The sequence below is a fragment of the Leiobunum rupestre genome, chromosome 10, assembly GCF_980474605.1.
Source record: "Leiobunum rupestre chromosome 10, qqLeiRupe1.1.hap1, whole genome shotgun sequence".
NCBI lineage: Eukaryota > Metazoa > Arthropoda > Arachnida > Opiliones > Sclerosomatidae > Leiobunum > Leiobunum rupestre.
The window spans coordinates 36160271-36187725 of NC_143393.1; the positions used below are offsets into that span (position 1 = coordinate 36160271).

Here is a 27455-nt window from a genome sequence, read left to right on the forward strand (position 1 = left end):
ATTTAAAATTCGTAAATACTTAAAAATAAATTTGATGAGTTTTAAGAAACTCATCGGCGGGGAGTTTATGTGAAAGCTATTTTTGTTTAAAGAAATATCATAAAAACTATTGCCATTTTTTATTTATCTTATCTTTTAAAAGGTTAGAAATTTTCTCCGTCGCCTCATTTTTTATTGTGTAAATATTGTTTTTAAAATTAAGTATATATATCAAACGTGTTTGCCTGTACCAGTGCCAGCAAGTTCAGTCTAACGCTTCACTCAAATTTGTATGTTGTTCTCTGTAAAATTGTAGTAATATAAGTTTTAAATAGACATTACTCTAGTTGAAGTAAATTAGTTATTGCTAAGCAAGAGAAATAGACAATAAATTCTACAGGGGGTCAGAGCTTTATGAGGGATACTGGTCCCGTCTAGGAATAGTGATATATGATTTAAATCAAACCAGATTAGAGTTTTGTTCCACGAGGGCGAAAAGGACCCTTTTGGGTAATTGACCCATGAACAAATTATCTCGAACGCAAATTTAAGTCCCGCTATTTATGGAGAAAGAGTTAGAAAGTTCCAGTCATTTCGCGTGGGAAATGACCACCTCGGGAGTTAACTTTACTTTCCTGATATACAGGGAAGCCAGCTCGTATTGCACTTTCCATTTGATGCCGTCAAACGCGAGAAAACAAAATTCGTTGGGACTTTTAATAAATTTGAACTTTTTAGTCAATCATGTTAGGGATGAATCGCGACTGTTGACTTAAGTCCGCGTAAACCATTCACGTCAAATCGATCGTTCCTTGTCTAGCAAATGGCGTTTTTTTTTCTGGAATCCTTCGTGCCGTATTTCCGGGCAGTATCTTTGCCGCACAACGCGGCCGTCAGATAACTCGTTTTGGCTGGCCCTCCAAATGTTACGGCAGTTTGAAACATGGCCTTGTACGGATAATTCCGCGGTGATGGCTATAGCACTTCGCTAAAAAGACTGGAGAGAAACAGATTTACGGGCGCTACGATTGTTTCGCAAATATACCGCTGCCGCCGGGATAGTCTTGCCATCCGCCGGGTTGAATTTTCATTAATGTTGGAAATGGGACTGTACTCGACCCATTCGCCACTTACTATACTGGCGTTAGTGAGCGGGACGTTGGAAAACTCCAATAGGTACTTCCATAAAATAACCATCAAAGTCCAATATAGAGTTTGTGCTACCGCAACTGGACTTACAACATTATTCGTTATACTGCCTAAGCTGTCATCAAAGTTCTGGCAGCAGTTTTCGGCAGGGGGCAAGACAGTTTGAGATGATTTTATATAAAGATCTATTCGGAGAAAATATCGGAGGGTTGAAGTAACGATTTTAGCTTCTTTCCGCTCGAGACCGAACTGATTATCCTTTTTCGTTTACGGTTTCTTTTATGCCCGACATTTTCTGTTTTACCACGTCATTCAATTCCAAAATGGTTTCCCTCCCCACTGTCGTGCCGTGACATTTAAGGGAGTCCTTAATCGGTACACCACTGGCGACGTCCGCCGCAACTCGTGCACCAGTTTTCCAAAACTTTTTTCCCAATAAAATGGCGCCCTTTTTCAAAAACGGGATAGCCCGTCGAAAGGCGGAGGCGATGAAATTTCCAAGAACGTAACCTCGCTGAACGGCGAGACCGTGATATACGGGTATAGCTCCATTACTCGACTGACAAGGCCCAATTGGCTTAAAATGTGCCGGTCGTAGTCCGACTGATTGATTAGTGAAGAGTTTTGATACTTCATGATGCGTTTCGTATAACGTTCAATATATGAATGAGGAGTGTACTAGGGCGGTCCTTATTTCGTTTATTTCTTAAATGTTGCAGTCTTACCCTCTAAATTTGTTCCAATGTTTGAAAACAGAATTCGTAAGAAATTTGGGGTAAATTGAAAATTCTCTATACCTTAGCATTATCCATATTTTTCGAGTTGGTTACTCTATCTCAAAATCAACCACTCTGTTGTTGAATATTTCATTAGATTATCTGGATTCCAACTGCTTTGGGTACTATCTCGCTCATAACGTTAATTTCGATGGATTGAAAAGTATTGGCGGAAACTGGCAGGTAGTGAGTGTAATGCGATATATCATAGTAATTATAAATGTACCAACCCCTTCTCCTAAAATAATTGCTGGTCGAATATTTTGGCGATTGGGACATACGGTTATTTGTGGTTATTCCAGGTAATGGAAGGGCCCGTCCTTTTACCGGGAGATCTTTGGTTCTGCGGGAAAGCGAGGAGTTCACAGCGCCCCTTTTACCCCCTATTGATGTACCGACGTGCCCAAGACCACTCGTTGGAATGTCAATTTATTGGAGTTTTAAATCCAATGTTAATCAGCAGAGCTACCCTACACTAACTAACTAACTAACAAAACTAGTAAGAAATCATAACGTAGTAATTTAAAAAGACAAACGTTTATTAAGAATGAATACTTTACAAGATGAACGACATATTAGGAGTGACGGTAATAATAAACGCTGTAAGCGAATATATATACACATAAGGTTAAAAAATAGTAAGATAAGATTAGTGATTAAAAATATATCTTATTTACAATAAACATTTTTTAACCTATTAAAAAAACTAAACGAGAAAAGCCGATAACGCTTTTTATCTTCAACACTCGCCCTCGTTGACGACTTTCTCGTACTGTCGTAAACTGAGATTCTGACGGTGGCGGGTGAAGACTTCTTTAGGCAGTGGCTTAGTGAAAATGTCGGCCAGCTGTTCTTCACTCGGGACATACATAACGTTGATGACGCCCTCTTCGACCAGTTCACGAACGTAGTACTGACGAATACTGATATGTTTCGTTCGGCGATGAAACTCAGGATTTCTGATGAGTTTAATGGCCCCTGCATTGTCGACTCGGAGTACGGGTACATCGTCGTCTACGTTGAGACCCAGGAAAGACTTGATTCGTTCAATCCAGACGACATCTTTCGCCGCTTCAGTGGCAGCTACCAGTTCAGCCTCTGTGGTTGATAGGGCAACGTATTGTTGCTTTCTGCTCGTCCAAATGACTGGAGTTGTACCAATTAGGCATAGTACTCCAGACGTTGAAAATCTCGTCTTTTCACAACCACCGTAATCAGCGTCGCTGTAGGGGATGGTTGTCATGGTATTCTCGGACTTGAATAAGAGACCCAGTGACTTGGTCCCTCTGAGATAACGAAAAATTCGTTTAACTCCATTCCAGTCAGCGACCTTTGGATTCGCCATTGCTTGGGTCGCTCGATTGACTGCGTATTCGATGTCAGGTCGTGTTCCTGTCGCTGCGTATCTGAGACTTCCAATGGCCGAGGCATATATGGTCGTTGACTCGAAACTCTCCTGACTTTGGTCGGTCGTGTCTTTACTGCCGATAGGAGTGCTCACTGGTTTACAATCTTGCATGTTGAACCTTTCAAGAACCTTCTCGATGTAGGCGCTTTGGTGTAAGAATACGGAGCCGTCGCTTAACTGATCGATTTTCCGACCAGGCGGAGGATCGACCATCTCGTAGACATCGAGTTTCTTCATCGCTGAGAGCTCGTCTGCCATTGCCTCCTGCCATTCTGTGGACTCGTTACTGGAACGTGCTTCGCTGGCAGTCTGTGGTAATGTGTCGCAGATCAGGAAGGCTTTATTTGTTGGATGACAGGTATGACACGACTGAACTTTCTTGAGAGTTGAGCGATCTCTGAGTACCGGACCACTCTTCTCAGAGCGGTTGTCTGACATTTCGTCAGAGACTGTTGCCTCATTGTGTCCGGTAGCCACGTCTTCCGACGCTTCGACGGATTTGGTTGTCTCGTCGTTTGAGTAGTCGGCAGCTCTGGTTGGCATGCCCGATGGTGCATTAGTGGCTCTGGTTGGTCCGTCTTTTGATGAGTTGGTGGCTCTGGTTGGCCGGTTTTCGCAAACGAAATCGTCGGTCAATTACTCGCCCTGGCTGGACAACTCCTCAGAGACAGGAATCCAGGAATCAGGAACGCACGTCTCGGGATTGAATTTGACATCTCCATCTGCATTGTCTTCATAGCCAACAAGGAAACCTTTATACGCCTTCCGAGACAGCGTCTTCCGCTTCTCTTTTGGTATGTGGACAAAGGACTCAGTGCCAAAGACACGCAGATGCTGGATCGATGGATTTGACTTCTCCGTCCATAACTCGTATGGGGTCTTCCCAGTAATGCAAGTCGGAGCTGTTCTATTCAGGACATAGACAGTCGTGTTTACCGCTTCAGCCCAGAGTTTCGGTGGTAGGTCTGATCTGGAGTGCAACATGGCTCGTACGGATTCCATAATTGTCCTGTTCTCTCTTTCAGCAACCCCGTTTTGTTCTGGCGTATATGGCATTGACTTGCGATGGTTAAGACCTTCTTTGGAAGTCCAACGATGAAACTCTTCATTGACATATTCGGTTCCATTGTCAGTGATCAGCTCTTGTACTGTGTGGTTTCGGGTTCGACAGAAAGCAAGGAATTCTTTGAAACAGTCAATGACTTCGGATTTCTTCGTTAGGAAGAATACGGCTCGAATACTGGAATACTCGTCTTTGAATAGGACGTAATATCTCTTCCCCTTCATGGACGGGGTAGGTGATGGTCCCCAGAGATCTGAGTGAATCCTTCACCCGGTTTCGTTGCCTTTTCCAGCCGAGTGCCGAAGCTGTGCCTCGTCATCTTGCCGTAGATGCACCCTTCACAGAGCTTATCAGAGCTCTGGTTGAGGACTGCATATCCGAGTCTTCTCAAGGTTGCTGCTACATGACGTTTATCCTAATGACCCATCCGCTCGTGCCAGACTTGTAAATCTGCTTTTCGGTCATTTCGAGGATCTGCTGCGATGTAAGCTGATTGGGATGGCTGCTTGACCATGACGTCCAGACGATACAAGTTCTCGACCCTACCAGGGACACAGAGGTTTCTCTTACCCCCGAGGACTTCATAGAGACCACAAGAATTTGCTGTAACTTTGAACTCCAGATTCTTGTTTCTCTTCATGGCGCTTTTTAATGAGAAAACGTTGCAGGCGAAATCGGGAATGTGCCAGACATTGTGGACGACATCTTGATATAGTTTCTTTCCGATCCGGAACTGAAACTTGATGTCTCCTTCACCATCCGATCTGGAGAGTTGCTGGTGTAGCAAACCTTCGGAAATTCAGGAACTTCGTGGCGTCGTTCGTAATATGCTGTGTAGCACCCGAATCAAAGTACCAGGCTTCTTCAGATGATGAACGTGCCACGAGACCGTCAGCTGCAATCAGACCCCCAATGCTTGCGTGGTTTCTGTCGTCATTACACGTCTTTCTAGAGGCTCGTTTCTGTCCCCGACAGTCTTCAGCAATGTGACCAAGCTTCCGGCAATTAGTACATTTTTGCTTACATCTTACGGTTTTCTTCTCATTTGAGGTGCCAGAGTAACTTCCGTTACTGCGTTTTACCATAAGACCAGAGGAATCTCCAAACGCGTCGTCCTCTTGAGTTGCACGGCCGATTAACAGACGTTCTAATTCTGCGACAGTCTGTTTCTCTGTAGGCATCGTATCCCAAAGCATACCAAATTCTCGGTATTCGTCCTGCGGTAGGGACTCGAAAACACAGGCGATGAGAATGCAGTCATCGAAGGATATGTCCTTTTCTGAATGTGCCGTTGAGAGAATATCTGCCCAAAGAGAGCACATCTGGGCAATGTGGGTAGCCATGTCGACATCAGGCGACTTCGTCGTGCGCATTAGCTGCGCCAGGAGCTTTCACAGACGATTGGACGATTTCTGCTCGAAGATTTCAAGTAGCTTATCCCACATCTCCTTCGGGGTGTCGCAGTTGGCGATCATGTTTTGGACCTTTTTGGACAAGGCTGACCAGATGATGCCACGGACTGTACTGAAAGCCACTCGGTACTTCTTGTTTGAAGTGTATTCAGATCTCTCTGCTACTGTTAATGGTTCCGTTGGTTCAAGCCATTCGCCAGTAAGGATCTCGTATACGTCTCGTACGGTTAGAATGTCGACGATTTGTCTTTTCCAACTCCTCCAATTCTCCGGACCTGATAGTTTCTCGACCTCTTGATGGTTACTAACGGAAACTGTTGACAGGATACGGATTACGGTGATGGTAACTGAAACCGGGATACAGCAGACTAGATCATCAGTATAGTAGTGGCGCAGTGGGAGCGTGCTGGGCCCATAACCTATTGGAGTTTTAAATCCAATGTTAATCAGCAGAGCTACCCTACACTAAACTAACTAACTAATAAAACTAGTAAGAAATCATAACGTAGTAATTTAAAAAGACAAACGTTTATTAAGAATGAATACATTACAAGATGAACGACATATTAGGAGTGACGGTAATAATAAATGCTGTAAGCGAATATATATACACATAAGGTTAAAAAATAGTAAGTGATTAAAAATATATCTTATTTACAATAAACATTTTTTAACCTATTAAAAAAACTAAACGAGAAAAGCCGATAACGCTTTTTATCTTCAACACAATTATATTTCTTATATTAATAATTTATTGTGTTTTTACGTATATATAATACGCGAGATAAATAACGCGAGTTTTTTTGAATAATGGTTATAACCTATATATCTATATTTTTATCGCGAGTACTGTCCAATTACTTAATTTGTTAATCTTTAAGTTAGTTAAATTAGTATTTAGATAGTTTTTAAGTTAATTTAAATGTTTGGTTAGGATATTAGGGTTAAAATTAATACATTTAGTGTTTGGAAATATAACAACTGGCTTCATACATTTCATTACAAATTTCTCCTAGACCCCAATTTATTAATGAGGACCCTCGCTAACCCCAGCATATAACGTTACGCGAGTAGTCCCGGGCGTATTAATTTATTATTACCTCCTTTTGTTTTTTTTTCATTGTAGCGGGGTACACAATAATAATTGCTGTCATTAAAGCAAATTTTAGAGATACTGTAATACCGGTCTTGGATAATACATTTTAAAATAATGAAATTCAGATTACAAAAGTTATGATTTCCCGGGGTACTTACTAAGATTTAAATTTATTATTCACGAAAATATTGGATGGAATTTAATAAGTTTGAAGCATATTTGAATAATAAAATAATTTAAAACTATAAATTATTATCTTTCGTTTTTCATTGTGGAAACATATTTTTTTTTCGTTAACCCTTAATACCTTTATCCCGTTAATTTATGGTTTTATATCAGCCATTTTCCCAGTCAACTGGTTGGGAGGGTTGTTGCCCTCTGTTTACCCTTATTCCTACGTTCCATGGTAAACCGAAACAAGGAAGTTTTAAAACCGCAATTTGGTAGAAAAGGTAAAACAAGTTGCCGAAAGGCAAAATACAAGTCCAGCGCTAGTTATTTGTGGAATGTCAATGCAGCTTAGTAGGCGGAAATATGTTTGATGTTTCGTGTATTGAACGGACTTGGTACGCGACGAATATAGGTTGAGGGATGAAAAAATTCTGATTTTTCCTACTAAAAAGGGTACCTTTAATTTCTAGTATCAGAATGATACAATATATACAATACAATTTATAATAAATATTTAAAAGAAGGAACTCATGGAATTTAATATTAAATGGATTGATAAAAAGTAAATTTAACATCAGATTAATCAGTAAGAAGAATAAAACCCTAAAAAATGAATTTAGCAAATTTAAACCAAAAATCCCATTGTTAGATAAAAAAGGTGTTGTCTATAAAATTAAGTGTAAAACGTGCAAAAACTGCTATATTGGGGAAACCCAAAGATCAGTTAAAATCAGGTTAAAAGAACATAAATATGCCTGTAATAAAAAGACACCCTAAATGGCATTGCCAAACATCTAATAGAAAATGATTATAAGCATGAAATTGACTGGGATAACCCAGAAATAATGTATTCTGAGTAAGATTATTTTAAACGTAAGTTTATTGAAGGTGTTTTTATAGCAAAAAAAGGGGAGGGGGGTTTAAATTTAAAGGAGGGTTTTGGAGAGGCCAAGTTTTGCGGCGTGATCACAAATAATAGATAACTAATATAAAAAATCTCAATGCACCTTTGTAAATAATAATAAAAAATAAGCTATGATGTCGGTATGTTTTTCTGTAAACGTTTTTAATTTAGTATGCCTGATGAAGTTGCTTGGACAGTCGAAAGCTTGCTGTGACTTTTTAGAAATAAAAAGTTTTATTAAATTCCATGAGTTCCTTCTTTAAATATTTTATTATAAATTCATCTACCATGGTATTAATAGGTTTTAAAGTTTTATACAATACAAATAATGGTATTTACTCAAGTGAAACCATTGAGTTGGGAATATTAATCTAGAGATCCAATCAAACACGAAACAAGGTTTTGAAAATTACGAATGTGCCGTCTCCTCTAAAATGACGAGAAAACGTTATCATATGACCCGTGGCGCCATCCATTATTTTTGAAAAAAAAATATTTTTGCCGTAAACGCGACTTATTTGAACGAACCATTGAGATATAGACGGCGCCACGGGTAGAATGATAAAGCAGACGGCAGTATTCTTATTTTTTAAAAACGTGTTTAGCGAAATACTGAAATCCGACGTTTTGATTGGACTTCTAGATTAATATTCCCAACTCAATGAGTGAAACAGGCTCCCGTCGATTTTTCAAAAGAAGTTTCGAATGAAAAATTAGTGGCTGGCAAAATACATCATAACTATTACATCGATAAAATATGATTTATAAATTAAGTAAATTGCCTTGGGCAAAACAGACTATCATTAATAAAATTAGAATTTGTAGAATAGTGCTATACCTCTGTTTATTATGTTACTTATGATGATTCAACAATTATCAAACCCTACTCCTAAATGAAATCATGAACTCGTAAGAATGGTTTTGATAGTATTCGCAACATAAAGTTCATATTTTAAACCTGAAAAACATTTTGCATATCACCTAGATTTCCATGTTAAATATACAACCTTAGATAGATGTAGATGTAAATAAAGAAAATGTAGATGTACATGAAATCTCTAAAAACTTGGAAATATTTTAGGGTTTAGACAATGAAAATTGAAATTCAATAAATAAAACGTTAAATAAAATATTTGTAAAATGCACATGCTGTATAATGCATCATATTTACACGGTTATACCAAGGATACAAAATCCTTGGTTATACAAGGTAAAATGTACAAATACGTATACTGCAGCAAAATATGTTACGTAAACTGCTACAAAATATGTTACGTATACTGCTACAAAATATGTTACGTATGCTGAAAAACAATTTTAGTTACATACGTATGCTGTTGTATAATGTATCTCAATTTACTAAAACTCAGATTTCCATTAGATACCGTACATACATGTACGTACGCTGTTGTACAATCTTATGTATCTGAATACTAAATTTCAGATTTCCATTAGATACCGTACATACATGTACGTACGCTGTTGTACAATCTTATGTATCTGAATACTAAATTTCAGATTTCCATTAGATACCGTACATACATGTACGTACGCTGTTGTACAATCTTATGTATCTGAATACTAAATTTCAAATTTCCATTAGATACCGTACATACATGTACGTACGCTGTTGTACAATCTTATGTATCTCAATACTAAATTTCAGATTTCCATTAGATACCGTAAAAATTAGTTACATACGTACGCTATTGTACCATGTATCTTAATACTAAATTTCAGATTTGCATTTGATACGTGTACAAACGTACAGTTACATACATATGCTGTTGTACAATCTATTACAATACTATATTTTAGATTTAGATTAGATGCATTTCATATACATACCTGGTAGGTCAAAACGGTCCAGTTCATTTAATACAAACTCATTAAGCCTATATTCATTAAGCCTATGATTAGGTAGGCTTATGGCACAACCTACTACAATTAGATATTATTGAAATTAACGTACCACAGAACAAGGACGGAATTGGAATGTAGTTTTCGAGGCGAAAGGAATGTGCTTACTTATCTTCATAACCTCGTAGACATTCACATATAGCTAACGGCCGCGTTGTACCTCTGACAATGGTTCCAGGTAATCCATTTCTCACCCCAAGTCGAATGGAATGTACCGGCTTCTCTTAATAACCTGGGAGATATTCACGGCTAGCTAGAGCCACTTTGTAGCTTTGACAATGGTTTCAGGTAATACGTTTTTCTCCGTTTTTACTATCAAAGCGTAAGTCCGGCACCGCCAATAGATGGCGCGCGCCGGACTAAAAACGGTACTGTCTCAGGTTCATAAACTTGAATCAAGATCTCAATTAGAAAAAAAGGTTGGTCTTAATGGAGTACTTTGCTAATTTAAAAATTTTAAAGTATTGTACAGCACAAAAGAAGCGTATCAAGTCTAAACGACCGAAATTTAATCGCAAATTATCCCCCTATTGGCAATTTAGTCAGTACATTAATTTGATAGCATAATTTAAGCAAGCTATAACAATGTATCACTTTATTAGAAAGAGTGTAGCCCTGAGATGAAAGGTCAAACTTCTGTCACTATTCTAAAACATAATAGAAAATTTTGCTGCCGGCGTTTTTCTCACAATAATAATTTTAAACACTTCGCTACGACTAATAACTGACGAAATAAAATAATATTTTGAAATTTTATTATCTACTCAATATTTCCAGCAATGAGCAATGAGAGTGCCTCATTGGAAAAACAAATCCACAATGGTTACCTTTACAAAATGTCCTCCATATACTAAACGCGTCATAGCTTGAAGTATTACTACTACATACCTTTGCCAATGTCACAAGTGTTACCGATCACGTAGCTCCATATACCTTAGGAATTCTCTTCTACGCGTATAGCGTTCAGTGAAGCTTTCGAAGTAAAAACACCTCTTCCACGTTTTACCGTAAGTAAAAACAACTTGGTTTTAATGTTTCGTTGGTTTCTTGAAATAAATATAGAAAACACTAATTAAATCGTAGGTCTGCCTGTAATTTATATGTTCCTTCGTGCCAAGGTGACCTTCGGGATTACATGGTCCGGAGCATAAGCGTTATTTCATAAGAAATCAAAGACTCAGAATCCTATCTGTCTCACAAAACCTAAATATTCGCCATTTAAACGTTCTCTGTTTCTTTCATAAAATATAAGAGATATTACTGCATCTTCAGGGTTATTTATAATATTAAAAATGCTTGAGTCTCAATTTATTTGCAAAGATAAGGAGAAACATGTACATTAGGGTAGTAAATGTGAAGACGAAAAAATCTCACTCTATCATCTTACAATTCTCAACAAAGATAACTCGAAAAGAGGTCATTTCAAGCTCTCTTTGTAATATATCTTTTTATAACATTAATTAATAGTTAAGTTATCGTTTTATATTGCAGTAACTACTTCGTTAATATATAGTTTACAAATATCTGGAAGGTTTTGAACCTAGTTTCTTGCAATGGAGGAAGATAATGGTTTCTATGGCCTGTGCGAAACGGTATTCTGGGTAAGTTCCGAAAGCTTTCCCAAGACTATTTTATTCGTATATCACTCATTCAGTATAATGTATGTTATTTTGTCCCTTAAACCTAGGAGCAACAAACACAACACCCCACACAAGGAGAACGCAACCCGTTAGCGTGTTTAAAGGCTAGCTGCGTTCTCCTTGTGTTTGTTGCTCCTAGCTTAAACCAATTTTAATCTTTAAGAGTTCAGGTGGTACTCATTAGGTTTTAATTTAAATTTGAAATGTCTCAGATCTTAGCCGTCTTTATAAGTTCCAATATATAAGAGATTATTTAAAGATAAATTTACCAAGAGCTGAATCAGTTTAATAGAACAGACAACAAATACCGTTGAAATATAAAATATTCGAAGTAAAAAAGATCAAATATTTCTAAAACACTAAGGTTTATTATGGAATAGGTTTAGATAGTTAAACGGTTGACAAATACTAGTTGTCGAAGAGGAAATTCAAAAAATTTAAATAACCTTTTCGGAATTCGATTATATTCCTCTACACTCTCAAAACAAAATGTGCAAACATAGTACAAAAATTGCACCCAAATCTCCGAAATAGAGCAATTTTCTAGGTTTGGAACGAAGATCCACATTTAACTATGTCGGCGGTGTTTTTTTTCATCTGTACACTAGCGTTTAATTTTAATTAATTTTAATTATGGCACTCTCAGACTCTCTCTAAGTCTCTTCTGGGTAATTGTCTCTTAGTTGTTTTAAAGTAAGTTTAAACTCACTATAATTTTTATCTTTTTCTTTAAATGCTCATTTGCAACTTTAATAGTCTAAACTATAACTGCATAAACAGCCAATAAATGGTTTCTTTGAGTGTCATTTATTGGATTGTGAGGGTAAATACATCTTTAGAGAGCTCGTTTTGGAAATTGTCTCATCAAATATAGTTTAATCGGAAATATGTGTCTGTTTTAAACTGGTATATCTCTCATGAATACACTTCTGTACAAATATGTAATATTTCTTCAGTGAAAAGCGAGTCCAGTGTTGTTCATGAAATAAGTGCAATTGAAATACAAAGTTATATTTTCCAAAATGTGTTGTAGTCCATCCAATAACAATGCGTGAATTTGTTTTATTTGATCCAAAGAAAATGTTGATCAAACTCGTGGTGTCCTGATTAAAACCGTAATGTTTTGTTCCTAAAATAGAGTAAGTATTATATCTTCGGTCTCAGATTTATATTCCCATATTTCTTAAAATAAAGTGTCATTTCTTCAATAAATATTCGTAGCATTTAAGCCCTTAAATTCTATCGTAGGCCCTAGACACTGTGCCTTATGGTAAGTCAGATCCTGGTAAGGGCGTGAGGGCACCAAAAGCCTAACTTGCCGGATGAAGTTTTTACTTTAAGCCAACCCTGTTCTGTTGTTATGCTAGATTCAGTGGGATTTCCCTGCTACAGATGAGATTCTATAGGCTGACACTGCTGCAGAATAGCTTTACAAGGACTAAATTGCTACAAACGACATTAATTAGGATCGCACTGCTTCAGACGATATTAACTAGGATCGCACAGCTTCAGACGACATTAATTAGGATCGCACTGCTTCAGACGACATTAATTAGGATCGCACTGCTTCAGACGAGATTAATTAGGATCGCACTGCTTCAGACGACATTAATTAGGATCGCACTGCTTCAGACGACATTAATTAGGATCACACTGCTTCAGACGAGATTAATTAGGATCGCACTGCTTCAGACGACATTAATTACACAGAAAAAACAACGTTTAGAAAATAAACGCCATTCTAAACGCCAAAATGCAACGCTCTTACAGTCATGTGTAAAAGCTATACATAAGTGTAGCAATTCTATTAAAAAAATGTTAAGTAAATACGAATCTCTTAATAAAAAATATTTTTTTTCTTTTGAAATGCCATAACTCAATTTGCCACAAGCCACTATATGGTTATAAAAAAACAACTACCGATAAAACTTGACACGTGTTACTCTTCTAAACGTACACTGTTAAAAATTACTGTAGCTTCCTGTTAAATTCCTGTTAAATTTTAACAGGTAAATTCCAGTACCAACTTTTACCGTTAGAGTTACTAGATAGTTGCTGTACGCAACAGCTATAGTCCTGTTCGTCGATTAACCGTTATATTAACAGTAAATTTTCGGTAATACCGTGTAACCGACGGCTTGAGCACGCCAGCTTGTGGAGGTTGCAGTTTTCACTAGTTTCAAAGTGTAACGGCTTTGCTGTGGTGCAATTGAAGATGATCGTATCACGGAACACAAATTATCATCAAATACAAAATAGTGAGTAGAATTTCATTATTTTAAAGTAATAATTAAGTTAATAATGGGGCCATTTTAGTTAAGTAGATATTTGTATTGTGTATTTGGTCAAGAATGTATTTATTTATGCTTGATTGGTATAAACAAATCGCCTAGGCGTAACTCAATAACGCGTCAATTTTTAAATTATCCCGTTAAACGCTATAATTTAAAACTTTAATTATGATTCTGAGTGATAAATTTGTATATATTATAGTTATCACTTTGAAGCAAAATAGCAGTTAAAAAAACACTGGTTTTTTAATGCTTGTTGGATTGAATGGATAAATTACTTCAGCTTTTATATAAATTATATAGGTAGGATAGAAAAAATCTTATTCAAAAGCTGAAGTATATTTTTTTATTTAACACCATCACTTAAAAACAACCTTGCCCAAGTCTGATAAGCTGCGTTGGGTAATTTTTCGATTCAATAATTGTAATTCTGGGAAAAAAATTGCATGCAATTAAGTTATCACATTGAAAGAAGCTTCAGTGTTTTCATAGTGAAATGTAAGGGAAGTTGGCTTTAAATATAGTGGAAAATTACCTTTGTTATTCTATGTTCACCCATTGAGTATGGTAACAGATGAAACAAAATTAATTAGCCAAACTAATACTGTAATATATGCAAAGTTTTCACTCAGAATCAAAATTATTGAATCCAAAAAATATTTAGCTATTTTATTATTACCCTACAGAGCTAGTCAGACTTAGGGAAGCTTGTTTTAAGATAAGTTAAAAATGAATTTGGAAAAAAAATTGCTTGAGCTTTTAAATTTACGATACAGATTGGATCACATTTAATGTGATGATTCTGAGTGAAAAATTTGCATAAGTCAAAGTTATTGGTTTGCAGTAAACTAGTGTTTTCAGGGTGAAATTTAAGGGAAGTTGCCGTTAAATATAGTTGAAAATTATCTTTTTAAGTCTGTGTTCACCCAATTAATATGTTAGGAAGTGAAAAAATTTCATATAGCAAGCTTTTATTAAATTTTATTTTGAAATTTTGGTATCCACCCTTTATCATATATTTAAAAGCTCAAGCATTTTTTTTCCAAATTCATTTTAACCAAATCTTAAAACAAGCTTCCCTACACATAACTGAACCAAGAAATATTTATCTACGTTATTAGTACTCTACACAACTACTCTGACTTGCACAAGGTTTTTAAAGTGATGGTTAAATTAGAATCAAAAAATAAATTATTTCAGGTTTTATATAAATGATATAGGGTGGATCCAAAAAAAATCTTATTTAAAAGCTGAAGTAATTTTTTTTAAATTGAACACCATCACTTAAAAAACAACCATGCCCAAGTCTGAATACCTGTGTTGGGTAATTCAAAGGTGGTTACATATTTTTTTCGATTCAATAATTGTAATTCTGGGGAAAAAAATTGCATGTAATAAAGTTATCGCATTGAAAGAAGCTTCAGTGTTTTCATAGTGAAATGTAAGGAAAGTTGGCTTTACATATAGTGGAAAATTACCTTTGTTATTCTATGTTCACCCATTGAGAATGTGATTCTGGGTGAAATGTAAGAGAAGTTGCCTTTAAATATCTTCAAAAATTATCTATCTTAGTCTGTGGTCACCCATTGAGTAAGCTAGGTGAAAAAAAATCCATTTAGCTCCCTTTTTAAAATTGAGTTTGAAATTTGGTTATCTATTTAAACTTTTTTACTAAAAATAATTGTAATTGTATTTTAATCACTACCGCTGAAAGAACCTGCCTAAAATCTTAATGACTATGCTTAATGTGCATATGTTTTTGGTTCAATAATTGTGATTTTGTATGAAGAATTTCCAGTTATTAAAATTATTATATTGTTTAGCTGCAGTACACTCATAGAAGACATTGAACACTGATGAAGAGTTTAATTCAAATTGAAAAATATTTTGGCTGAATTTATTAAAATCAAGATTGAGAAATGGAAACAGCTGGATTCCAGGATTTGACTAAAGTTTCATTTCGAGTATCTCCATCAATGGCAATCAAACAAGAAAGCTGAAGCTGATAATTTAAAAAAAACATCAATTGTTAAATTAAATTAAAGGTCTTTTTTTTCTGCCTGTTACCCTTTAAATTTACTTACCTGCCGCACAAATACCATGGTGGTAGGCCAACGTTTTCTGCAGTTGGCCTACCACCAGTATATTTGTGTGGCAGGAAAGTAAATTTAAAGGATGACAGGAAGAAGAAAACCTAACCCTTAGAGTATTAAATAGCAGAAAATTCACGTTTATAATTTAATTTCACCGAAATACAAGTGTTAACGAACGTTGACAGATTTTATTTTATTAATTGATTTGAAAATTTGAACTTTAAATTTTATAAATTGTATAAGTATTTTTAGTAAAAACAATCTTGGTGAGGTTTATGCACTTTTTGATGTTTTAAAAATTTTGTTCACATAAACTGATTTGATTCAATTGCTGTATCATGTTTTTCAAATAAAAAAGTTCACCAATAATTTAGTTTTATCTATTTAAATTTAAAATTGCCATTCATGTACAATTATCATGTAGTAATTAATATTTGGAATTAATTTTGGGTAGGCCTATAGCCCCAGCATAATTTTTGCGACAACAGGATAATAAAGTTCTATTGTTAAATTACCGTAAACGTAATGGGAAATTTCATGTTGGAACAACAGCAATTTAAAATTTACTGTTAATGGTACTTTATATTTATCGTGTCTAGAACAGGTTTTTACTTGCTACGGTTACAGGAAAAAATACCTGTAATTTTACAGGAATTTTCCTGGTAATTTTCTGCCAGGTAAATTCCTGTAAATTTTAACAGCAATTTTTAACAGTGTAACTATTATTATCTAAACGTTTTCCTAGACGCCAGCTTGCAACGCTCTCACAGACATGTGTAAAACCTAAACATATGTGGAACCATTTTATGTAAAACCTATACATGTACAAGCCTTTCGTGTGTAGTTCCGAAACGCGTTTAGACTACAAGCGAATATTTGATAAATCTAAAATTTTCAACTAAGTTCAAAAATTCTTTAAGATTTAGAAAATCTCAAAATATTTTAATTATTGTATTTAGATTTTTTGACTATTCTAAAGATTGTATTACATTGAAACAATACTAAAGAGACTTGAACGACTAGGAATGTTATCGCTTAATAATTTAAAACGAGTAAAAATATAGCAATGCTTTTAGTATGAACCAAGATTTTCATATATGGATGGTGGAAGATAGGTATCTTATAGGATGGTTTCACCCTTGACTGAAAGGTGGTTACTGGCAAAGTCAGATTATACATATACCTTTCACCTACTCATACTTTACTGACTGGCTACTTACTTACCTATAATCATACACTTACTCATTGTTTACTGCCTACACACCCACCTACAATCATACACTTACTCATTGTTTACTGCCTACACACCCACCTACAATCATACACTTACTCGTTGTTTACTGCCTACACACCTACCTACAATCATCCACCTACGCTTACCTACCTGCAATCACGCAGTACGGACAATTCTGTGGTGATGGCTTTAGCGTCCTGTCTCCCAATGACACGTGCACTTCGCTGAAAAGACTGCAGTTAAACAGATTTACGGGCGCTACGATTGTTTCGCGGTCAGCCGAACATACCGCCTTCGTCGAGATAGTCTTGCCATCCGCCGGGTCGACGACTCGAACTTGTAGACGGACTAACGTTTTTGACATGTCAATATACGTTTCGGAGTTTCTGGCCACGTTCAACGTAATTGTTGAATTTTCATTAATGTTGGAAATAGGACTGTACTCGACCCATTCGCCACTTACTATACTGGCGTTAGTGAGCGGGACGTTGGAAAACTCCAATAGGTACTTCCATAAAATAACCATCAAAGTCCAATATAGAGTTTGTGCTACCGCAACTGGACTTACAACATTATTCGTTATACTGCCTAAGCTGTCATCAAAGTTCTGGCAGCAGTGTTCGGCAGGGGGCAAGACAGTTTGAGATGATTTTATATAAAGATCTATTCGGAGAAAATATCGGAGGGTTGAAGTAACGATTTTCGCTTCTTCCCGCTCGAGACTGAACTGATTATCCTTTTTCGTTTACCGTTTCTTTTATGCCCGTTTCCGGACATTTTCTGTTTCACCACGTCATTCAATTCCAAAATGGTTTCCCTCCCCACTGTCGTGCCGTGACATTTAAGGGAGTCCTTAATCGGTACACCACTGGCGACGTCCGCCGCAACTCGTGCACCAGTTTTCCAAAACTTTTTTCCCAATAAAATGGCGCCCTTTTTCAAAAACGGGATAGCCCGTCGAAAGGCGGAGGCGATGAAATTTCCAAGAACGTAACCTCGCTGAATGGCGAGACCGTGATATACGGGTATAGCTCCATTACTCGACTGACAAGGCCCAATTGGCTTAAAATGTGCCGGTCGTAGTCCGACTGATTGATTAGTGAAGAGTTTTGATACTTCATGATGCGTTTCGTATAACGTTCACAATATGAATGAGGAGTGTTTATTTCTTAAATGTTGAAGTCTTACCCTCTAAATTTGTTCCAATGTTTGAAAACATAATTCGAAAGAAATTTGGGGTAAATTGAACACAATTTAGAGGTAGCTCAATGAGCTTGAAAATTCTTGATTTCTAATTTTTATCCATATTTTTCGAGTTGCTTACTATCTCAAAATCAACCACTCTGTTGTTGAATATGTCATTAGATTATCTGGATTCCAACTGCTTTGGGTACTATTACTGAAAATGACAAGGGTGTTCACTTACTTCGAGGTCTAAAGTGTAGATTTACGTGTACCTTTCCCCTTTCAAACTTGACGGGAACTCCCATCTCGCTCATAACGTTAATTTCGATGGATTGAAAAGTATTGGCGGAAACTAGCAGATAATGAGTGTAATGCGATATATCACACTGTTAAAAATAAAGGTTTTATTTTAGATGTCTAAAGTGCTTAAAACATTTTCCAATATTTAAGACCATTCAGGGTTTTACCATAGAATATATTTAAACCTTCTGCTCCCCAAATTCAGTCCTTTTGTGGAGTGTTTAAGTACTTATTTTACTCTCTTTTATACATTTTACTTCATAAATAGTAAGATGTTAATCCTTTTTACCTCTCCGAGGGGACAAAGTCCCCTAGGAGGGGTTATACAACGACCGTGTCTGTCTGTGGGTGGGTCTGTGGGTGGGTCTGTGGGTGTGTCTGTCTGTCAGGACTGCGAACGCGTTCGCATTTTCGGTGCAAAGTGTAATCACTGCGTACGCAGTTTCTCAAAGGGTTGGCAAAACCACCGTGTGACGGTGAGCGTTAACGGATGCATTTGCGGTTTGGTTTGGATGGTGTTTTTTCGCTCACCGTCGTGACGGTTTGGTGTATTACGTTTTTGTAATGTTTATGCGTAGGTTGTGAGTGTTGAATTTGTTGTGTTTGTGTTCTGATGGTTGTGCATGTTGAGTCTGTTGTGTTTATATGGGCGTTTTCTCTCCAACTTCTTCTTAATGACTTTGGGACGGACCGAGTGCTGAGTGTAATGCTACCTCTCAACGTCCAATGGCAGGGTTTCCACCAGTTGTACACGGTATTCGTCTTAGTATCAATTTGCGATCGCATCGGGCGGGATTTGAACCCGAGCCCTCCTGATTGACAGGCGGACGTTCTACCACAGAACCACCGACACTTGTTACACCTTATTGAAAATTAAACCTTCAGCTTTATCGGAAGCGTATTTAATAGAGTACGAAATTTTGGTTTAATTGAAATAGAATTGAAATTGAAATTATTGCATCGAAGAAATTCTAATTTAGCGTTTCTCTATTGATTAAAAACAAATGCGCCACCCAGGTTTCGAACCCAGACCATTCGGCTTGGCAGTCGAGCGCTCTACCACAGAACCACCGATAGCTGCTTAGATTCACTGAAATTAAGACCGGCATCGTAAGCATAATAGGTAATAAAGTCTTTTTTTATTAATGAATTTATGAAGGCCTAATCTGGTATTTTTTAAAGGTTAAATCTTGTTTTAGCGCAGTCAGCCGAGATTAGAGGGTTAAAGGGTAGACCCTGTGGGTGGTCCACTTTCTTAACGACCTATATATAGTTCTGTTAATTCATAGGAGATAATTTAACGAAATTGCTTTAAGAGGTGGCGGTTAGTCAAGTGGCTCTCTGTGCTTTGTTGATGGTAAGGTTTTTGCTTCTTGTAAATACATTTGGTGTGGATATTTGGATATCTACGATTTCTAACGCAGTCAATGATTTCTTGGGTGTGCGAGTCATTATATGATATTGGAAATTGGACGGCATTGGTCTTTTTCATGTGGTATGCGTCACAACGTCAACAGGAAGTGAACGAGTCGTCCACTACCAGATATCTACGGTATCTTCATCAAGGGCGAGTGTTGAAATAAAATGAGCGTTAAAGATGCGGCAAGTATTTCGTAAGCGAGTAATTCCAAAAAGCCTCTGTAGATATTTCTTTCATTAAAATTTGCTTCGTATTATATTTAACTGATAAACTTGTTCTGTAAAAGGGTTTAATTCAATTGTGCATTGTTATAGTACGTCTAACTTACTGTTGTAACTACTTAACTTATGATATTCTGAATAAATTAAAATTGGTCGTTCGTCTCAATTATTTTAATTATAATTAAAATTTTATACCGGGCGGGATAGAAATGGGTTAATATTTTTAACAAATAACTCTAAATTGCGGAGATATATCTTTAAGGGTTATCTCGAGAAATTAATACCACTAGGGACAATTCTACCGAGGAGAGGTATATTTTGGCTTGCCAACTTGTTAACTTTATTTTCAGTCCTTTATAGGCCCTTATTTAATTTTTTTATTATTATTCAATACGACTCAATAGATTAACCATTAACATGGCCAGATTAGGCTGGTTTTCGCTAGGGGGGAATAGTACTTGAACGAAGGGAGTTCATCACGTAAAGTATCATTTTATGCTTTCAGTTTTTTTATATACATATAGCAAGAATTCTTTGGTGCCGTTATTTGAGTTATAATAGTTTGACGCCATAATCAATATCCCCTATATTTAAATCTGTTATCAAATTTTTAAAGACTTAACCTTAGTTAAATATTCCTGGTGATTGTAATTTCTTCGCATTATGTTATTTTAAAGAAAATATTAAAAAAAATAACGTAGTATTCAAATACTAGTCTCGAAATTGGTCCATATCATTTTTTTCTACATTTAAGGGAATTAAATGGGTAGTCAAAAGGATTAAATGTTAGAACATAACTTTTTTATACCTTTACCACCAGGACTGGAAAAGGTTTATTCTTAGGGCTCGTTCCCTTTCAATACCCCAAAAGGTATTGTATTCAACATGAAAGAGTAAAATGGGTCTAAAATAATTGATTAGACCGTTTTCAGTAACCAAATGGTTTGAAATAAACTAAAAGTATAATTTTGGTCGTTTTATAAACCTTTATTTTTAACAGTGTATCTATATTTCTATCGCGAGCACTGTCCAATCTTTAAGTTAGTTAAATTAGTATTTAGATAGTTTTTAAGTTAATTTAAATGTTTGGTTAGGATATTAGGGTTAAAATTAATACATTTAGTGTTTGGCAATCTAACAACTGGCTTCATACATTTCACTACCAATTTTTCCTAGACCCCAATTTATTAATGAGGACCCTCGCTAACCCGAGCATATAACGTTACGTGAGTATTCCCCGAGGTAGGCCCGGGCGTATTAATTTATTATTACCTCCTTTTGTTTTTTTTAATTGTGGCGGGGTACACAATAATAATTGCCGTCATTAAAGCAAATTTTAGAGATACTGTAATACCCGAGGGGTCGGACATTCCCAAAAAAAGCGTACGGGATTTCGAAATCTCTGTGATTTCGCGATTTCGTCGAAGATTTTCGATTTCGTCGAAGATTTGCGATTTCGTCCAAGATTTTCGATTTCGTCGGAGATTTGCGATTTCGTCCAAGATTTTCGATTTCGTCGGAGATTTCGCGATTTCGTCAGAGATTTTGCGATTTCATAAGATTTCGCGATTTCATCAGATTTTGCGATTTCGTCAAAGATTTCGCGATTTTATTAGAGATTTCGCGATTTCATAAGATTTCGCGACTTCGTCAGAGATTTTGCGATTTCATCTAAGATTTCGCGACTTCGTCAGAGATTTTGCGATTTCATCTAAGATTTCGCGATCTCGTCAAAGATTTCGCGATTTCGTCTGCGATTTCACGATTTCGTCAAAGATTTCGCGATTTCGTCAGAGATTTCGCCATTCCGTCACAGATTTCGGGATTTCATAAGATTTTGCGATTTCGTCAGAGATTTTGAAATTTGGTCAGAGATTTTGTGATTTCGTCAGGGATTTCGCGATTTCGTCGGAGATTTCTTGCGAAGTGTACGGGATTTTGTACAAATGTCCGACCCCTCGGTAATACTGGTCTTGGATAGTACATTTTAAAATAATGAAATTCAGATTACAAAAGTTATGATTTCCCGGGGTACTTACTAGATTTAAATGTATTGGATGGAATTTAATAAGTTTGAAGCATATTTGAATAATAAAATAATTTAAAACCATAGACGTACATGTACGTGAGATCAATAAATTATTATCTTTCGTTTTTCATTATGGAAACATTTTTTTTTCCCGTTAACCCTTAATACCTTTATCCCGTTAATTTATGGTTTTATATCAGCCAATTTCCCAGTCAACTGGTTGGGAGGGTTGTTGCCCTCTGTTTACCCTTATTCCTACTTTCCATGGTAAACCGAAACAAGGAAGTTTTAAAACCGCAATTTGGTAGAAAAGGTAAAACAAGTTGCCGAAAGGCAAAATACAAGTCCAGCGCTAGTTATTTGTGGAATGTCAATGCAACTTAGTAGGCGGAAATATGTTTGATGTTTCGTGTATTGAACAGACTTGGTACGCGACGAATCTAGGTTGAGGGATGAAAAAATTCTGATTTTTCCTACTAAATAGGTACCTTTAATTTCTAGTATCAGAATGATACAATATATACAATACAAATAATGGTATTTACTCAAGTGATACCATTGAGTTGGGAATATTAATCTAGAGATCCAATCAAATCTGCTCCCCGCGAAACAAGGTTTTGAAAATTACGAATGACCCGTGGCGCCATCCATTATTTTTGTAAAAAAAATCTTTTTGCCGGAAAACGCGACTTATTTGAACGAACCATTGAGATATAGACGGCGCCACGGGTAGAATGATAAAGCAGACGGCAGTATTCTTATTTTTTTAAAACTTGTTTAACGAAATACTGAAATCCGACGTTTTGATTGGACCTCTAGATTAATATTCCCAACTCAATGAGTGAAACACGTACCCGAGCAGGCTACCGTCGATTTTTCAAAAGAAGTTTCGAATGAAAAATTAGTGGCTGGCAAAATACATCATAACTATTGCATAGATAAAATATGATTTATAAATTAAGTAAATTGCCTTGAAGAACAGTATCATACCTATGTTTATTATGTTACTTATGATGATTCAACAATTATCAAACCCTAATCTTAAATGAAATCATGAACTCGTAAGAATGGTTTTGATAGTATTCGCAACATAAATTTTATATTTTAAGACTGAAAAACATTTTGAATATCACCTAGATTTCCAGGTTAAATATACAACCTTAGATAGATGTAGATCTACATGAAATCTGCAAAAACTTGGACATTTTTTAGGCTTTAGACAATGAAAATTGAAATTCAACAAATAAAATGTTAAATAAAATATTTGTAAAATACACATGCTGTATAATGCATTATATTTACACGGTTATACCAAGGATATAAAATCCTTGGTTATACAAGGTAAAATGTACAAATACGTATATGGCTGTTCAATGAGTAGGTATACTGCTGCCAAATGTTACGTATACTGCAGCAAAATATGTTACGTAAACTGCGCCCTTTGTACCACCACTGCCCACTGGACGGGCGAAAAAGAAGAAATCAGGCGATAGTATCGGCACCTGGAAGATATAAATTGAAGCTTATTCCTTACCCCGTTCTCTCTCTACGCACCTCTCTCTTACCAAAGCAGCTGGCATCATGCATTGCGGGACGTGTTACGTTTCTATTTTCCGCCACCGGGCATGTCGTTAGTCCCTTGGTATGGCGGTAAGTCGCTTGTCTTTGACTTAACGTGCGCGGATCCTTTAGCTCCATCGTATTTGGCTAACCCTTCAATGGCCCCACTCTGGGTAGCTACCCAGGCCGAATCGAAGAAAAAAGCCAAATACTCGGGGTTAGAGAATCGTTTCCATTTCCAGGCTGTTGCCGTCGAGACCCTTTCGGTCATGACGGCCTGGAATTAATACACTCGAGGAAGGTTTGTTTGATCTACCATAATTGGTTACTTGTTGTTTCTAATAATATTTATTCTTGTACATTATCTTAATAAACCCCTATCAAAAGTCTAAACGACCGAAATTTAATCGCAAATTATACCCCTAGTGGCAATTTAGTCAATACATTAATTTGATAGCATAATTTAAGCAATGCAATATTTATCACATTATAATTAAGAACTCGACGGCCAAGCTATAACAACGTATCACTTTATTAGAAAGAGTGTAGCCCTGAGATGAAAGGTCAAGCTTCTGTCACTATTCTAAAACATATTAGAAAATTCTGCTGCCGGCGTTTTTCTCACAATCTAGGAGCAACAAACACAGCACTGTCCACACAAGGAGAACGCAACCCGTCAAAAGTCGTGGATTTTCTTGTGTACGTTTTTCATTGGCTAGACGCTTTAGCGCCTGCTGCCGTCGGAAGGGAAAAATTCGGAAAATGTCTCCCCCCCCCCCGCCCGTAAAACGTTCAGCGTAAAGGCTCGTGACGCTCGACCAATGAAATTCGTACACAACCCTTCGTTAGCGTATTTAAAGGCTAGCTGCGTTCTCCTTGTGTTTGTTGCTCCTAGCTCACAATAATAATTTTAAACACTTCGCTACGACTAATAACCGACGAAAAAAAATTATATTTTGAAATTTTATTATCTACTCAATATTTCCAGCAATGAGCGATAAGAGTGCCTCATTATAAAAACAAATCCACAATGGTTACCTTTACCAAATGTCTGGATTATACTAAACGCGTCATAGCATGAAGTATTACTACTACATACCTTTGCCATTGGTTATGTCACAAGTGTTACCGAACATGTAGCTCCATATGCCTTGGGAAATAATAAACAGCACTCTAGACGTAAATTCTCTTCTACGCGTATAGCGTTCAGTGTAGCTTTCGAAGTAAAAGCACCTCTTCCACGTTTTACCGTAAGTAAAAACAACTTGGTTTTAATGTTTCGTTGGATTCTTGAAATAAATATAGAATTTATATGTTCCTTCGTGCCAAGGTGACCTTCGGGATTACATGGTCTGGAGCATAAGCGTTAGGCCTATTTCATATGAAATCAAAGACCCAGAATCCTATCTGTCTCACAAAACGTAAATATTCGCCATTTAAACGTTCTCTGTTTCTTTCATAAAATATAAGAGATATTGCTGCATCTTCAGGGTTATTTATAATATTAAAAATGCTTGAGTCTCAATTTATTTGCAAAGATAAGGAGAAACATGTACATTAGGGTAGTAAATGTGAAGACGAAAAAATCTCACTCTATCATCTTACAATTATCAACAATCTCTCTGTAATATCTCTTTTTATATTGCAGTAACTGCTTCGTTAATACATAGTTTACAAATGTCTGGAAGGTTTTGAACCCAGTTTCTTGCAATGGAGGAAGATAATGGTTTCTATGGCATGTGCGAAACGGTGTTCTGGGTAAGTTCCGAAAGCTTTCCCAAGACTATTTTATTCGTATATCACTCATTCAGTATAATGTATGTTATTTTGTCCCTTAAACCTAGGAGCAACAAACACAACACCCCACACAAGGAGAACGCAACCCGTTAGCGTGTTTAAAGGCTAGCTGCGTTCTCCTTGTGTTTGTTGCTCCTAGCTTAAACCAATTTTAATCTTTAAGAGTTCAGGTGGTACTCATTAGGTTTTAATTTAAATTTGAAATGTCTCAGATCTTAGCCGTCTTTATAAGTTCCAATATATAAGAGATTATTTAAAGATAAATTTACCAAGAGCTGAATCAGTTTAATAGAACAGACAACAAATACCGTTGAAATATAAAATATTCGAAGTAAAAAAGATCAAATATTTCTAAAACACTAAGGTTTATTATGGAATAGGTTTAGATAGTTAAACGGTTGACAAATACTAGTTGTTGAAGATTAAATTTAAAAAAATTAAATGCGAATAGGGTACTTGCAACACATTTCCTGTTAACCTAATTACATTTTTCGAATAACATATACTTTGGGGAAAATATCTAATAGTTAAGCATCTCATTCTTCAGCCAACCAAAGTGTCAAAAGAATAAAACGTTTTTATTGCAAATACATGTATGTGCTGTAAAAATTGTACTAGTGCAATGAACCGAAAACATGGTTCAAGGCATTTTGAAAAACACCTCACGCCACTGCCATCTTAGCGATGTTAAGCATTTGATTAAAATTGTGGCTCCTCAACACTGCGAATAAAAATTTTATTACGAAACATATTTCACATTAACAGTAAATAATATCATAAGTTTATGATACCTCTGAGTAGTCAAATAGAACTATACTCTCCGCACTGTGTGTCAACGTAGCCTTAACATAAACCTGAACTGCCGAGGCCGACATTTCTCTAATCCCCTTTGCTGCGAGGCTAGCTTGAACGGCCTCAAAAGAGCGAAATTTCGATATTCCCTCGGTAAATTCGTTCCCCCGCATAGGAAAACAAACTGTTTTTTCTATTGGTTTATTTTTCTCATGTGACTCAACTAAAAGTCATGGTTATTGGCTAATGAAAGTAGCCGACAGTTTAAACGAGCGAATGAGAGCGATGTTTATATTGGATCTGTTGGAAATATAAACCTCTCAAGTGATAATAATAAATATGGCTAATTTGTGGGTAAAACCAACTCACGAGGAGACGACCAAAGGTGGTTCTCACCGATTTGGTTCAAAGTTGGGGGATTGTTAGACCTAGATGTAATATATGAAACCCGTTAAAGGGAAAAGTTACGCTGGGCTTCCGTTTTGCCATGGCAACCAAACATGTTTTTGACAACATAAAATAAGAAAAAGTCTATGTAAAATAAAATGCGAAAATGACAACTTATTGGCAAAACTTCAATAAATCAAAAAAAAACATATTTAAAAAAAAAAAAAAATTTAACATTTTTGGATTACTTTGGACAAATAGGTGGGGGATAAAAACCATTTTGGGTGAACTCGAGCGAATTTGAATAAATACGTCGAAATTTTAGGTATAATACAAAATATTTCTAAAACTTATGCCGTGATAACTGCCATATATTTTCGCCAATAAATCTTAAAATTTCTACATTACATTATCTGAACGATGTAAACAGATTTTTATATTTCGATAGAAAAACGACGGCATTTTATAAAATGGCGGATACAAATATAAATCAGGGTGCAATAAGTTAGGTAATTTGTATCCGATTAACCTAAGATTTTCTACGTTACATTATCTGCCCGAATGAATTCGTACTATAGATTTATATAGAAATCCGACACCATTTTGGAAAATGGCGGATATCAATAAA

The 27455-nt window shown here is 36.2% G+C and overlaps 2 protein-coding genes and 1 long non-coding RNA gene across 5 annotated transcripts in view; 1 reads left to right on the forward strand and 2 right to left on the reverse strand.

The window, feature by feature from the left end:
- Positions 1-5127: 5127 nt before the first annotated feature.
- On the reverse strand, positions 5128-11102 carry LOC149925541 (uncharacterized). Its single transcript, XM_090160553.1, has 2 exons — positions 10767-11102; positions 5128-6206 (listed from the first exon to the last, which is right to left on the reverse strand). Exon 2 carries the CDS (start codon positions 5746-5748, stop codon positions 5128-5130), a length of 621 nt encoding a protein of 206 aa, XP_090016679.1. The 5' UTR covers positions 5749-6206; positions 10767-11102.
- Positions 11103-11365: 263 nt separating this feature from the next.
- LOC149925542 (ATP-binding cassette sub-family C member 1-like) overlaps positions 11366-27455 on the forward strand; it is an 83501-nt gene continuing 67411 nt past the window's right edge. Inside the window, exons 1-2 of one of the 3 annotated variants that reach the window (XM_090159707.1) lie at positions 11390-11479; positions 25500-25609. In XM_090159707.1, the coding sequence (XP_090015833.1) occupies positions 25562-25609 (48 nt within the window). In that variant the 5' untranslated portion in view covers positions 11390-11479; positions 25500-25561. Of the gene's footprint in view, positions 11480-25118; positions 25610-27455 lie in introns of those variants that run through there. The other 2 variants (XM_090159709.1, XM_090159708.1) reach the window with 2 other exon arrangements.
- Positions 23646-25328, reverse strand: LOC149925543 (uncharacterized). The gene is made up of 3 exons (XR_016476826.1): positions 24951-25328; positions 23857-24028; positions 23646-23793 (listed from the first exon to the last, which is right to left on the reverse strand). It is a non-coding gene; the product is annotated as an uncharacterized LOC149925543 (long non-coding RNA).

Bases quoted from the DNA above. Each gene is read 5' to 3' on its own strand.
- LOC149925541 (XM_090160553.1), bottom strand. From the start codon at position 5,748: ATGCGCACGACGAAGTCGCCTGATGTCGACATGGCTACCCACATTGCC.